Source organism: Electrona antarctica (assembly GCF_951216825.1).
Source record: "Electrona antarctica genome assembly, contig: scaffold_430, whole genome shotgun sequence".
Taxonomy (NCBI): domain Eukaryota; kingdom Metazoa; phylum Chordata; class Actinopteri; order Myctophiformes; family Myctophidae; genus Electrona; species Electrona antarctica.
This window is the reverse complement of record NW_027637887.1, coordinates 96,347-109,107: the sequence shown is the minus strand read 5'-3', so window position 1 is coordinate 109,107 and position 12,761 is coordinate 96,347. Positions and strand designations below refer to the sequence as shown.

The 12,761-nt window shown below is 51.1% G+C and overlaps 1 protein-coding gene across 1 annotated transcript in view; it reads left to right on the top strand.

The window, feature by feature from the left end:
- Positions 1-393: 393 nt before the first annotated feature.
- The window catches only part of LOC306918593 (disintegrin and metalloproteinase domain-containing protein 22-like), a gene marked incomplete at its 5' end in the record, with an annotated part of 67,819 nt that continues 55,451 nt past the window's right edge, over positions 394-12,761 (top strand). Inside the window, 4 exons of the mRNA XM_079531485.1 lie at positions 394-1,006; positions 2,185-2,236; positions 7,543-7,642; positions 8,328-8,399. Coding sequence (XP_079387611.1) covers positions 394-1,006; positions 2,185-2,236; positions 7,543-7,642; positions 8,328-8,399 — 837 coding nt within the window. The remainder of the gene's footprint in view (positions 1,007-2,184; positions 2,237-7,542; positions 7,643-8,327; positions 8,400-12,761) is intronic.

Here is a 12,761-nt window from a genome sequence, read left to right as displayed (position 1 = left end):
ATTGGACTGGATAGTGGACACAGTACACACAGACAGGGCGTGTGTGTGTGTTTGGCGTGGAGTGGACGGATCTGCGGCGGAGAGCCAGCAGCGAGTGATCGTCTACAAGCAGCTGCTGTTTGGGAGGTGGTCGATTTTAACCCGGAGCTACAGGGGCGCTCACCGGGGGACGTCGGCAGCACCACCGCAGCAGCAGCCAGCCCAGCACCACCAGTGGTGATCGGGACCGGACCACACGGAGCTCGCATCTCTCCAACACTGATGGGCGTTCAAGTGTGTGGTATGATTCAGTGGCACAGGGCCGCCGCCCGCCGTTACAAGTGACAAGTCCAATGCATTGAACAAACTTTAACAGACTTTGCGCGTTTTGGACAAGAGTCACAAGACTGTAACATGGATGACTGGTTGGATGATGAACCTCCAGTACCTATTCAGAAGATAATTGACTACCATAGACAAAGGTATTTTGAAGCCAAACGGGACGGGTGGTTGTATGGTCCGAATTTCCATGATGATGATGATGTCGTCATCGTCATATTTGATAGTGAGAATTGTGTTGCTTCTCATGACTGTGACAAAGACAATGGGGCTGAGGCTCTGAGCCCAAGGACACATGTGGAGGAGGAGCTTGCTCACCAGGCTGGGGCTCAGAGGCCACAGGAGATGCAGGCAGAGCAAGATGCCATGATCAGCAGCAGCTTGGCTGAAGAATCAGTTGTCAGAAAAGTGGTGAAAGGGCCACTTAGTGCAGAAAGGCCATCCTCCTCTCCAGCTCCAGCAGAAAGGCCATCCTTCTCTCCAGCTCCAGCAGAAAGGCCATCCTTCTCTCCAGCTCCAGCCAAGGCCAAGAAGGCAGCAGCTCCACAACCCAAGAAGACTGGCCCCAGCAGCGCTGAGCTTGCGGTCAAGAGCCTGGTAGCAAAAGACACTCTGCTCCAGACCGCGGCTAAAGGGCCCAAGAAGATGAAAGCCAAGAAGCCTGTTGCCAAGAAGATGGCAGCTACAGGCTCAAAGGAGAAAAAGAGAGGAAAATGGCAGAGCCAAAGAAAGAGAAAGAAAAGATGGCAGAGCTCAAGAAAGGGGAGAAAAAGAAGATGGGAGAGCTCAAGAAAGAAACGGATAAAAGCAGAACATGCCTGAGTTTAAGCAGATCTCTGACATTCATTCACCCCCTCTCTAAAAATCTGCTTGTGTAAAACTATTTGAGTTTGAGTTTTGAAATTAATGAAATTAATGATTTATTGCTTAAAATTTATTTTGGTTTGTTCATGGCATTTTGGGTTTTAATGGCTCTTTGTATTTTTTGTTTTTAAAAATTGCTCTGTTTTTCACACCAGTAGCAATTAGGGGTGGGTGTGTAAGAGCCATTTGAGCCTCCTTATCATCTCTGTGATGTCACTACAGGCCAATGCCAGTTTATCAATCAAGGCCTAGGTTGCCATAGTTACAGGGAGGGTATTTAACCCTGTCCCTAATGAATTGCAGGTGTTGCTGATAGGAGGCAAACTGTTTTGTGACTGTGCAGACAGGGACTGTTGCATTCACCACGTTTGACTGTTTGTTATTTATGTTATTTGCATTCAAAGTATAGGATTTTGTAAGGTAAATAAATATAATTGAATATCCACTCAACGAACATTCTGGACCTCAGTTCTTCACAGCACACGTCTAAACTGCATCCTCAACCGTCGGCAGCCAGTAGCACCTAATATAGGGATTTAGGCGCTACAAGGGGCGTTACAGTGATGATGTCATTAGGGGTGTTACAGTGAAGATGTCATTAGGGGTGTTACAGTGATGATGTCATTAGGGGCGTTACAGTGATGATGTCATTAGGGGCGTTACAGTGATGATGTCATTAGGGACGTTACAGTGATGATGTCATTAGGGGCGTTACAGTGATGATGTCTATAGGGGCGTTACAGTGATGATGTCTATAGGGGCGTTACAGTGATGATGTCATTAGTGGCGTTACAGTGATGATGTCATTAGGGGCGTTACAGTGATGATGTCATTAGGGGCGTTACATTGATGATGTCATTAGGGGCGTTACAGTGATGATGTCATTAGGGGCGTTACAGTGATGATGTCATTAGGGGCGTTACAGTGATGATGTCATTAGGGGCGTTACAGTGATGATGTCATTAGGGGCGTTACAGTGATGATGTCATTGTCTCTCCACAGGAGAGTGTAAGTGTGACGACCGCTGGTCAGGATGCATCATGGACGATGTCGGGTAAGTTCCTCACTGTCCCTCTGTCTCTGTCCCTCTGTCTCTGTCCCTCTGGGTCTGTCCCTCTGGGTCTGTCCCTCTGGGTCTGTCTCTGTCCCTCTGTCTCTGTCCCTCTGGGTCTGTCTCTGTCCCTCTGGGTCTGTCTCTGTCCCTCTGGGTCTGTCTCTGTCCCTCTGTCTCTGTCCCTCTGTCTCTGTCCCTCTGGGTCTGTCTCTGTCCCTCTGTCTCTGTCCCTCTGGGTCTGTCTCTGTCCCTCTGTCTCTGTCCCTCTGGGTCTGTCTCTGTCCCTCTGGGTCTGTCTCTGTCTCTGTCCCTCTGTCTCTGTCCCTCTGGGTCTGTCTCTGTCCCTCTGTCTCTGTCCCTCTGGGTCTGTCTCTGTCCCTCTGTCTCTGTCCCTCTGTCTCTGTCTCTGTCTCTGTCTCTGTCCCTCTGTCTCTGTCCCTCTGGGTCTGTCCCTCTGTCTCTGTCTCTGTCTCTGTCTCTGTCCCTCTGTCTCTGTCCCTCTGGGTCTGTCTCTGTCCCTCTGTCTCTGTCCCTCTGTCTCTGTCTCTGTCTCTGTCCCTCTGTCTCTGTCCCTCTGGGTCTGTCTCTGTCCCTCTGTCCCTCTGTCTCTGTCCCTCTGTCTCTGTCCCTCTGTCTCTGTCCCTCTGTCTCTGTCTCTGTCCCTCTGGGTCTGTCTCTGTCCCTCTGTCTCTGTCCCTCTGGGTCTGTCTCTGTCCCTCTGGGTCTGTATCTGTCCCTCTGGGTCTGTCCCTCTGTCTCTGTCCCTCTGTCTCTGTCCCTCTGTCTCTGTCCCTCTGGGTCTGTCTCTGTCCCTCTGGGTCTGTCTCTGTCCCTCTGGGTCTGTCTCTGTCTCTGTCCCTCTGTCTCTGGGTCTGTCCCTCTGTCTCTGTCCCTCTGGGTCTGTCCCTCTGTCTCTGTCCCTCTGGGTCTGTCCCTCTGTCCCTCTGGGTCTGTCTCTGTCCCTCTGTCTCTGTCCCTCTGTCCCTCTGGGTCTGTCTCTGTCCCTCTGGGTCTGTCTCTGTCCCTCTGTCTCTGTCTCTGTCCCTCTGTCTCTGGGTCTGTCCCTCTGTCTCTGTCCCTCTGGGTCTGTCCCTCTGTCTCTGTCCCTCTGGGTCTGTCCCTCTGTCCCTCTGGGTCTGTCTCTGTCCCTCTGTCTCTGTCCCTCTGTCCTTCTGGGTCTGTCTCTGTCCCTCTGTCTCTGTCTCTGTCTCTGTCCCTCTGTCTCTGGGTCTGTCCCTCTGTCTCTGTCCCTCTGGGTCTGTCCCTCTGTCTCTGTCCCTCTGGGTCTGTCCCTCTGTCCCTCTGGGTCTGTCTCTGTCCCTCTGTCTCTGTCCCTCTGTCCCTCTGGGTCTGTCTCTGTCCCTCTGTCCCTCTGTCTCTGTCCCTCTGTCTCTGTCCCTCTGTCTCTGTCCCTCTGTCTCTGTCCCTCTGTCTTTGTCCCTCTGTCCCTCTGTCCCTCTGGGTCTGTCTCTGTCCCTCTGTCTCTGTCCCTCTGTCTCTGTCCCTCTGTCTCTGTCCCTCTGTCTCTGTCCCTCTGTCTCTGTGTCTGTCCCTCTGGGTCTGTCTCTGTCCCTCTGTCTCTGTCCCTCTGTCTCTGTCCCTCTGTCTCTGTCCCTCTGTGTCTGTCCCTCTGTCTCTGTCCCTCTGGCTCTGTCTCTGTCCCTCTGTCTCTGTCCCTCTGTCTCTGTCCCTCTGGGTCTGTCTCTGTCCCTCTGTCTCTGTCCCTCTGGGTCTGTCTCTTTCCCTCTGTCTCTGTCCCTCTGTCTCTGTCCCTCTGGGTCTGTCTCTTTCCCTCTGGGTCTGTCTCTGTCCCTCTGTATCTGTCCCTCTGGGTCTGTCTCTGTCCCTCTGGGTCTGTCTCTGTCCCTCTGTCTCTGTCCCTCTGGGTCTGTCTCTGTCCCTCTGTCTCTGTCCCTCTGTCTCTGTCCCTCTGTATCTGTCCCTCTGGGTCTGTCTCTGTCCCTCTGTCTCTGTCCCTCTGTCTCTGTCTCTGTCCCTATGTCTCTGTCCCTCTGTCCCTCTGGGTCTGTCTCTGTCCCTCTGTCCCTCTGTCCCTCTCTCTCTGTCCCTCTGGGTCTGTCCCTCTGTCTCTGTCTCTGTCCCTCTGTCTCTGTCCCTCTGTCTCTGTCCCTCTGTCTCTGTCTCTGTCCCTCTGTCTCTGTCCCTCTGTCTCTGTCTCTGTCCCTGTCCCTCTGTCCCTCTGTCTCTGTCCCTCTGTCTCTGGGTCTGTCCCTCTGTCTCTGTCCCTCTGGGTCTGTCCCTCTGTCTCTGTCCCTCTGGGTCTGTCCCTCTGTCCCTCTGGGTCTGTCTCTGTCCCTCTGTCTCTGTCCCTCTGTCCCTCTGGGTCTGTCTCTGTGTCTCTGTCTCTGTCCCTCTGTCTCTGTCCCTCTGTCCCTCTGTCTCTGTCCCTCTGTCTCTGTCCCTCTGTCTCTGTCCCTCTGTCTTTGTCCCTCTGTCCCTCTGGGTCTGTCTCTGTCCCTCTGTCTCTGTCCCTCTGTCCATCTGTCCCTCTGGGTCTGTCTCTGTCCCTCTGGGTCTGTCTCTGTCCCTCTGTCTCTGTCCCTCTGGGTCTGTCCCTCTGTCCCTCTGGGTCTGTCTCTTTCCCTCTGTCTCTGTCCCTCTGTCTCTGTCCCTCTGGGTCTGTCTCTGTCCCTCTGGGTCTGTCTCTGTCCCTCTGGGTCTGTCTCTGTCCCTCTGTCTCTGTCCCTCTGTCTCTGTCCCTCTGGGTCTGTCTCTGTCCCTCTGGGTCTTTCTCTGTCCCTCGGGGTCTGTCTCTGTCCCTCTGGGTCTGTCCATCTGTCTCTGTCCCTCTGGGTCTGTCTCTGTCCCTCTGTCTCTGTCCCTCTGGGTCTATCTCTGTCCCTCTGTCTCTGTCCCTCTGTCTCTGTCCATCTGTCTCTGTCCCTCTGGGTCTGTCTCTGTCCCTCTGTCCCTCTGCGTCTATCTCTGTCCATCTGGGTCTGTCTCTGTCCCTCTGGGTCTGTCTCTGTCCCTCTGGGTCTGTCTCTGTCCCTCGGGGTCTGTCTCTGTCCCTCTGTCTCTGTCCCTCTGGGTCTATCTCTGTCCCTCTGTCTCTGTCCCTCTGGGTCTGTCCCCCTCCCTCTGTCTCTGTCCCTCTGTCTCTGTCCCTCTGGGTCTATCTCTGTCCCTCTGTCTCTGTCCCTCTGGGTCTGTCCCCCTCCCTCTGTCTCTGTCCCTCTGTCTCTGTCCCTCTGGGTCTGTCCCTCTGTCCCTGTCCCTCTGGGTCTGTCTCTGTCCCTCTGGGTCTGTCCCCCTCCCTCTGTCTCTGTCCCTCTGTCTCTGTCCCTCTGGGTCTGTCCCTCTGTCCCTGTCCCTCTGGGTCTGTCTCTGTCCCTCTGGGTCTGTCTCTGTCCCTCTGGGTCTGTCTCTGTCCCTCTGGGTCTGTCTCTGTCTCTGTCCCTCTGGGTCTGTCTCTGTCCCTCTGAAAGGGGGGTCCCATGAAAGAGGGCGGGATTGTCTCGTCATGAAAGGGGGCGGGTCCATCTCGTCATGAAAGGTGTCGGGACTGTGGTTGTCATGAAAGGGGGCGGGACTATTGTCGTCATGAAAGGGGGCGGGACTGTCTCGTCATGAAAGGGGGCGGGTCCATCTCGTCATGAAAGGGGGCGGGACTGTCTCGTCATGAAAGGGGGCGGGACTGTCTCGTCATGAAAGGGGGCGGGACTGTCTCGTCATGAAAGGGGGCGGGACTATTGTCGTCATGAAAGGGGGTGGGACTGTCTCGTCATGAAAGGGGGCGGGACTGTCTCGTCATGAAAGGGGCGGGTCCATCTTGTCATGAAAGGGGGCGGGACTATTGTCGTCATGAAAGGGGGCGGGACTGTCTCGTCATGAAAGGGGGCGGGACTGACTCGTCATGAAAGGGGGCGGGACTGTCTCGTCATGAAAGGGGGCGGGTCCATCTCGTCATGAAAGGGGGTGGGACTGGCTCGTCATGAAAGGGGGCGGGGCTGTCTCGTCATGAAAGGGGGCGGGACTGACTCGTCATGAAAGGGGGTGGGACTGTCTCGTCATGAAAGGGGGCGGGACTGTCTCGTCATGAAAGGGGGCGGGTCCATCTCGTCATGAAAGGGGGTGGGACTGGCTCGTCATGAAAGGGGGCGGGGCTGTCTCGTCATGAAAGGGGGCGGGCTATTGTCGTCATGAAAGGGGGCGGGACTGTCTCGTCATGAAAGGGGGCGGGACTGTCTCGTCATGAAAGGGGGCGGGCTATTGTCGTCATGAAAGGGGGCGGGACTGTCTCGTCATGAAAGGGGGCGGGACTGTCTCGTCATGAAAGGGGGCGGGACTGTCTCGTCATGGAAGGGGGCGGGACTGTGGTTGTCATGAAAGGGGGCGGGGCTATTGTCGTCATGAAAGGGGGTGGGACTGTCTCGTCATGAAAGGGGGCGGGACTGTCTCGTCATGAAAGGGGGCGGGACCGTCTCGTCATGAAAGGGGGCGGGACTATTGTCGTCATGAAAGGGGGCGGGACTGGCTCTTCATGAAAGGGGGCGGGACTGTCTCGTCATGAAAGGGGGTGGGACTGTCTCGTCATGAAAGGGGGCGGGACCGTCTCGTCATGAAAGGGGGCGGGACTATTGTCGTCATGAAAGGGGGTGGGACTGTCTCGTTATGAAAGGGGGCGGGGCTGTCTCGTCATGAAAGGGGGCGGGTCCATCTCGTCATGAAAGGGGGCGGGACTATTGTCGCCATGAAAGGGGGCGGGACTGTCTCGTCATGAAAGGGGGCGGGGCTATTGTCGTCATGAAAGGGGGTGGGGCTGTCTCGTCATGAAAGGGGGCGGGACTGTCTCGTCATGAAAGGGGGCGGGACTGTCTCGTCATGAAAGGGGGCGGGACTGTGGTTGTCATGAAAGGGGGCGGGACTATTGTCGTCATGAAAGGGGGCGGGACTGTCTCGTCATGAAAGGGGGCGAGTCCATCTCGTCATGAAAGGGGACGGACTGTCGTCGTCATGAAAGGGGGCGGGACTGTTGTCATGAAAGGGGGCGGGCTGTCGTCGTCATGAAAGGGGGCGTGACTGTGGTCGTCATGAAAGGGGTGGGACTGTCTCGTCATGAAAGGGGGCGGGACTATTTTCTTTAAGAAAGGGGGCGGGACTGCGTTCATGAAAGGGGTCGGGACTGCCCTATTGTTATACAACACACCAGACAGGTCAAAAACACTCTACTCTACTACTGTGTGTGTGTGCATGTGTGTGTGTGTGTGTGCGTGTGTGTGTGCGTGTACGTGTGTGTGTGTGCGTGTATGTGTGTGTGTGCGTGTACGTGTGTGTGTGTCTAGTTTCTATCTGCCCAAGAGGTTCTCTGACTGCAATGTGGAGGAGTACCTCAACTTCCTACACACTGGAGGAGGAGCCTGTCTCTTTAACAAACCACTCAAGGTACGCACACCCACGCACGGTCACACCCACGCACGGTCACACCCACGCACGGTCAAACCCACGCACGGTCACACCCACGCACGGTCACACCCACGCACGGTCACACCCACGCACTGGCACACGCACAGTCGCACGCACAGTCGCACACACATGCACGCAAACAAATATACACTGGGGCGGCAGTGGCTCAGCAGTAGAGCGGCCGGATGGGAACAGCAAGGTTCCCGGTTCGATTCCTGTGGGCTCCCCCAGAGTTAGTGTCGAAGTGTCCTTGAGCAAGACTCTGAACCCCTGTCTATGTAAAGTGCCTTGGATAAAAGGTCAATATAAATTTACCATTTAAGTGTCCTTGTGTCAGTAAATGTACAACTCTACTATTTTATTGCAACATTTGGACATTTTGTGGATTTACTTTGTAATCTAGTAATCTAGTTTTCCAAGTTGCAACGTAACATAGCTCTGTTTACACATTCATTGATCCCCTTTAATTGCACATACATTTCTTCGTTCTTAATAGATTTTATTTCGGGACTTTTCCAATGTAACGTATGTTTTTTGCATTCCTTTGAATTCAATTGAAATTTGAACATGCTTGCTTGTGTGTGTGTGTGTGTGTGTGTGTGTGTGCGTGTGTGCGTGCGTGCGTGCGCGCGTGCGTGCGTGCGTGCGTGCGTGCATGTGTTAGTTGCTGGACCCTCCGGAATGTGGAAATGGCTTCGTGGAACCAGGGGAGGAGTGTGACTGTGGCAGCCCTGAGGTGAGTAGTGGAATAGGGTTAGGGTTAGGGTTAGGGTTAGGGGAGTCACAGGGGAGGAGTGTGACTGTGGCAGCCCTGAGGTGAGTAGTGGAATAGGGTTAGGGTTAGGGTTAGGGTTAGGGGAGTCACAGGGGAGGAGTGTGACTGTGGCAGCCCTGAGGTGAGTAGTGGAACCAGGGGAGGAGTGTGACTGTGGCAGCCCTGAGGTGAGTAGTGGAAGAGCCAATAGCCATGTTTCCATCGAGTTTGGAAGCACTCGTTTTCAGTAAAGCAGTGTCCTGCTGCCTCCTGCGTTATTTGCTCATTATAAACAGGTGGTACACAGCCTGGGCTGTTGAGTGATATCTAACGAGCACTTCCAAACTCCAGCACTTAGAAAAAGAATCACCTGCAAGGACACAAAGTAGCTCATAACAACATGTCTACGGTGGGTTTTTATGAAACAAACACTGATAGAAAGAGGATAATTCTAGCTTTCCGTACAGTGGTGAGTTTGACGTTGTTTAATACAATCAGAGAGGACTGTTCTGATTGGATGAATGGGCTGCCATTGGAAGTTGCCCCTAGGTAGCACCTTGACATTACCTTATATGGTAAGATGGCTGCGGACTGCATATGGACAATAGCAGTGTTTCCCAAACTCACGTCAAGGACCCCCAAATATACACTCATTAGCGTGCAGACCCCCATTTGAAAAGATATGCCAGGGACCCCAATAAGAGAAGATTTCTACGGCTCTACCAGTGATTCTCAACCATTTTCATTTCAAGGACCCCCCAGTTTGACTTGAATTAGGCTACGGACCCCCATTTCTATCTCTGGGACCCCCCAATGTATATTGTAAAATACAAGTTAATTTAACTGTGAGAGTACACACAGTACAAATGCCAATGGAAACAAAATGGACCTGTTAGTGTCCATGTGTACACTCTCTGGGCAGTATTATGCGTGTCTTAAGTACCAGGTCTTATTACTTAACTTAAGACCTGGAGGCGTGATCAATACCATTTGGCTATTCTGAGTGGCCAAACAGCATTGACCACGCCTCCAGGTCTTAAGTTAAGTAATAAGACCTGGTACTTAAGACACACATAATACTGCCCTCTAGTCACAGACCCATAAGGGTCCATTTGGTTCCTAACTAGCATGTAGCTGGGGACCCCCTGGACCTCCCTCAAGGACCCCTGGGGGTCCCCGGACCCCATTTTGGGAACCACTGGCGTACAGTGCAGTGCAGTGCAGTGCAGGACAGTGCAGGACAGTGCAGGACAGTGCAGTGCAGGACAGTGCAGTGCAGGACAGTGCAGGACAGTGCAGTGCAGTGCAGTAGAGTGCAGTGCAGTGCAGTGCAGTAGAGTGCAGTGCAGTAGAGTGCAGTGCAGTAGAGTGCAGTGCAGTAGAGTGCAGTGCAGTGCAGTAGAGTGCAGTGCAGTGCAGTGCAGTAGAGTGCAGTGCAGTGCAGTAGAGTGCAGTACAGTGCAGTGCAGTAGAGTGCAGTGCAGTGCAGTGCAGTGCAGTGCAGTGTAGTTCAGTGCAGTACAGTACAGTGCAGTGCAGTGCAGTGCAGTGCAGTAGGGTGCAGTGCAGTGCAGTAGAGTGCAGTGCAGTGCAGTGCAGTAGGGTGCAGTGCAGTGCAGTGCAGTGCAGTAGGGTGCAGTGCAGTGCAGTGCAGTGCAGTGCAGTGCAGTAGGGTGCAGTGCAGTGCAGTGCAGTAGGGTGCAGTGCAGTGCAGTGCAGTGCAGTGCAGTGCAGTGCAGTGCAGTGCAGTGCAGTGCAGTAGGGTGCAGTGCAGTGCAGTACAGTGCAGTGCAGTACAGTACAGTACAGTACAGTACAGTACAGTACAGTACAGTACAGTGCAGTGCAGTGCAGTGCAGTGCAGTGCAGGACATCATCATGATTATTCCAGTCTCCTCTCAGGGTCCCAGTGTTGTTTTTGGCAACAAATTTCTATTTTAGTTTTAGTCATAGTCTCTTGAATAGTTAATTTAGTTTTAGTCACATTTTGGTCACCTGGAATGTTTTAGTGTTAGTCTAGTTTTAGTCAACTAAATATCTTAGGATTTTAGTCGACTAAATCTACAGTTGATTTAGTCGACTAAAATGTATTTTGGCCGTCGTAATGACTGTTTTTACACTTGCTGAAAATAGCCGATCTACAAGCTCACAACGCGTCACGTTGTGAGCTTGTAGATCGGCTATTTTCAGCATGCAACCAAGTGTAAAATAACTTATACTGGATCTCTTGTCCACTAGTCCCTTCCTAACATTTTAGACTAGTTTTTATTTGTTGACAAAATTGTCAGTATAATTAGTCTTATAGTTTTAGTCATCATAGCTTAGCTTTCATTTAGTTGAAAAAAGGTAGTGGACAAACACTGCTTGAAATCGGTAATTTAACTAGCCTCTCGCACCGGGCCCTGGGGCTGCCAGGCCCTGGGGCTTAACCCAATCGGTGCCAACTTCAAGATATCTCGAGAATTGTAAAGATGCAGTCTACCATTCATTGTCAATGGAAGCCAGCAACAGATACAAAGATACAGTCTACCATTCATTGTCAATGGAAGCCAGCAACATGAAGATACAAAGATACAGTCTACCATTCATTGTCAATGGAAGCCAGCGACATGATGGGATGTGGGAATTATGAGCAGAGCCCTTGGAATCTACAACGATTCAACTCCAAGTTGAGCTGCATGGCTTCCAATGTTCTGCTACTATGAACACATTAACCATCAATGTGTTGCCACTATGAACACATTAACCATCAATGTGTTGCCACTATGAACACATGAACCATCAATGTGTTGCCACTATGAACACATTAACCATCAATGTGTTGCCACTATGAACACATTAACCATCAATGTGTTGCCACTATGAACACATTAACCATCAATGCTCTGCCACTATGAACACATTAACCATCAATGTGTTGCCACTATGAACACATTAACCATCAATGTGTTGCCACTATGAACACATTAACCATCAATGTGTTGCCACTATGAACACATTAACCATCAATGCTCTGCCACTATGAACACATTAACCATCAATGTGTTGCCACTATGAACACATGAACCATCAATGTGTTGCCACTATGAACACATGAACCATCAATGTGTTGCCACTATGAACACATGAACCATCAATGTGTTGCCACTATGAACACATGAACCATCAATGTGTTGCCACTATGAACACATGAACCATCAATGCTCTGCCACTATGAACACATGAACCATCAATGTGTTGCCACTATGAAAACATTAACAATCAATGCTCTGCCACTATGAACACATGAACCATCAATGTGTTGCCACTATGAACACATTAACCATCAATGTGTTGCCACTATGAACACATGAACCATCAATGTGTTGCCACTATGAACACATTAACCATCAATGTGTTGCCACTATGAACACATGAACCATCAATGTGTTGCCACTATGAACACATTAACCATCAATGCTCTGCCACTATGAACACATGAACCATCAATGTGTTGCCACTATGAACACATTAACCATAAATGTGTTGCCACTATGAACACATTAACCATCAATGCTCTGCCACTATGAACACATTAACCATCAATGTGTTGCCACTATGAACACATGAACCATCAATGTGTTGCCACTATGAACACATTAACCATAAATGTGTTGCCACTATGAACACATTAACCATAAATGTGTTGCCACTATGAACACATTAACCATCAATGCTCTGCCACTATGAACACATTAACCATAAATGTGTTGCCACTATGAACACATGAACCATCAATGCTCTGCCACTATGAACACATGAACCATCAATGCTCTGCCACTATGAACACATTAACCATCAATGTGTTGCCACTATGAACACATGAACCATCAATGTGTTGCCACTATGAACACATGAACCATCAATGTGTTGCCACTATGAACACATTAACCATCAATGTGTTGCCACTATGAACACATGAACCATCAATGCTCTGCCACTATGAACACATGAACCATCAATGTGTTGCCACTATGAACACATTAACCATCAATGTGTTGCCACTATGAACACATTAACCATCAATGTGTTGCCACTATGAACACATTAACCATCAATGTGTTGCCACTATGAACACATTAACCATCAATGTGTTGCCACTATGAACACATTAACCATCAATGTGTTGCCACTATGAACACATGAACCATCAATGTGTTGCCACTATGAACACATGAACCATCAATGCTCTGCCACTATGAACACATGAACCATCAATGCTCTGCCACTATGAACACATTAACCATCAATGTGTTGCCACTATGAACACATGAACCATCAATGTGTTGCCACTATGAACACATG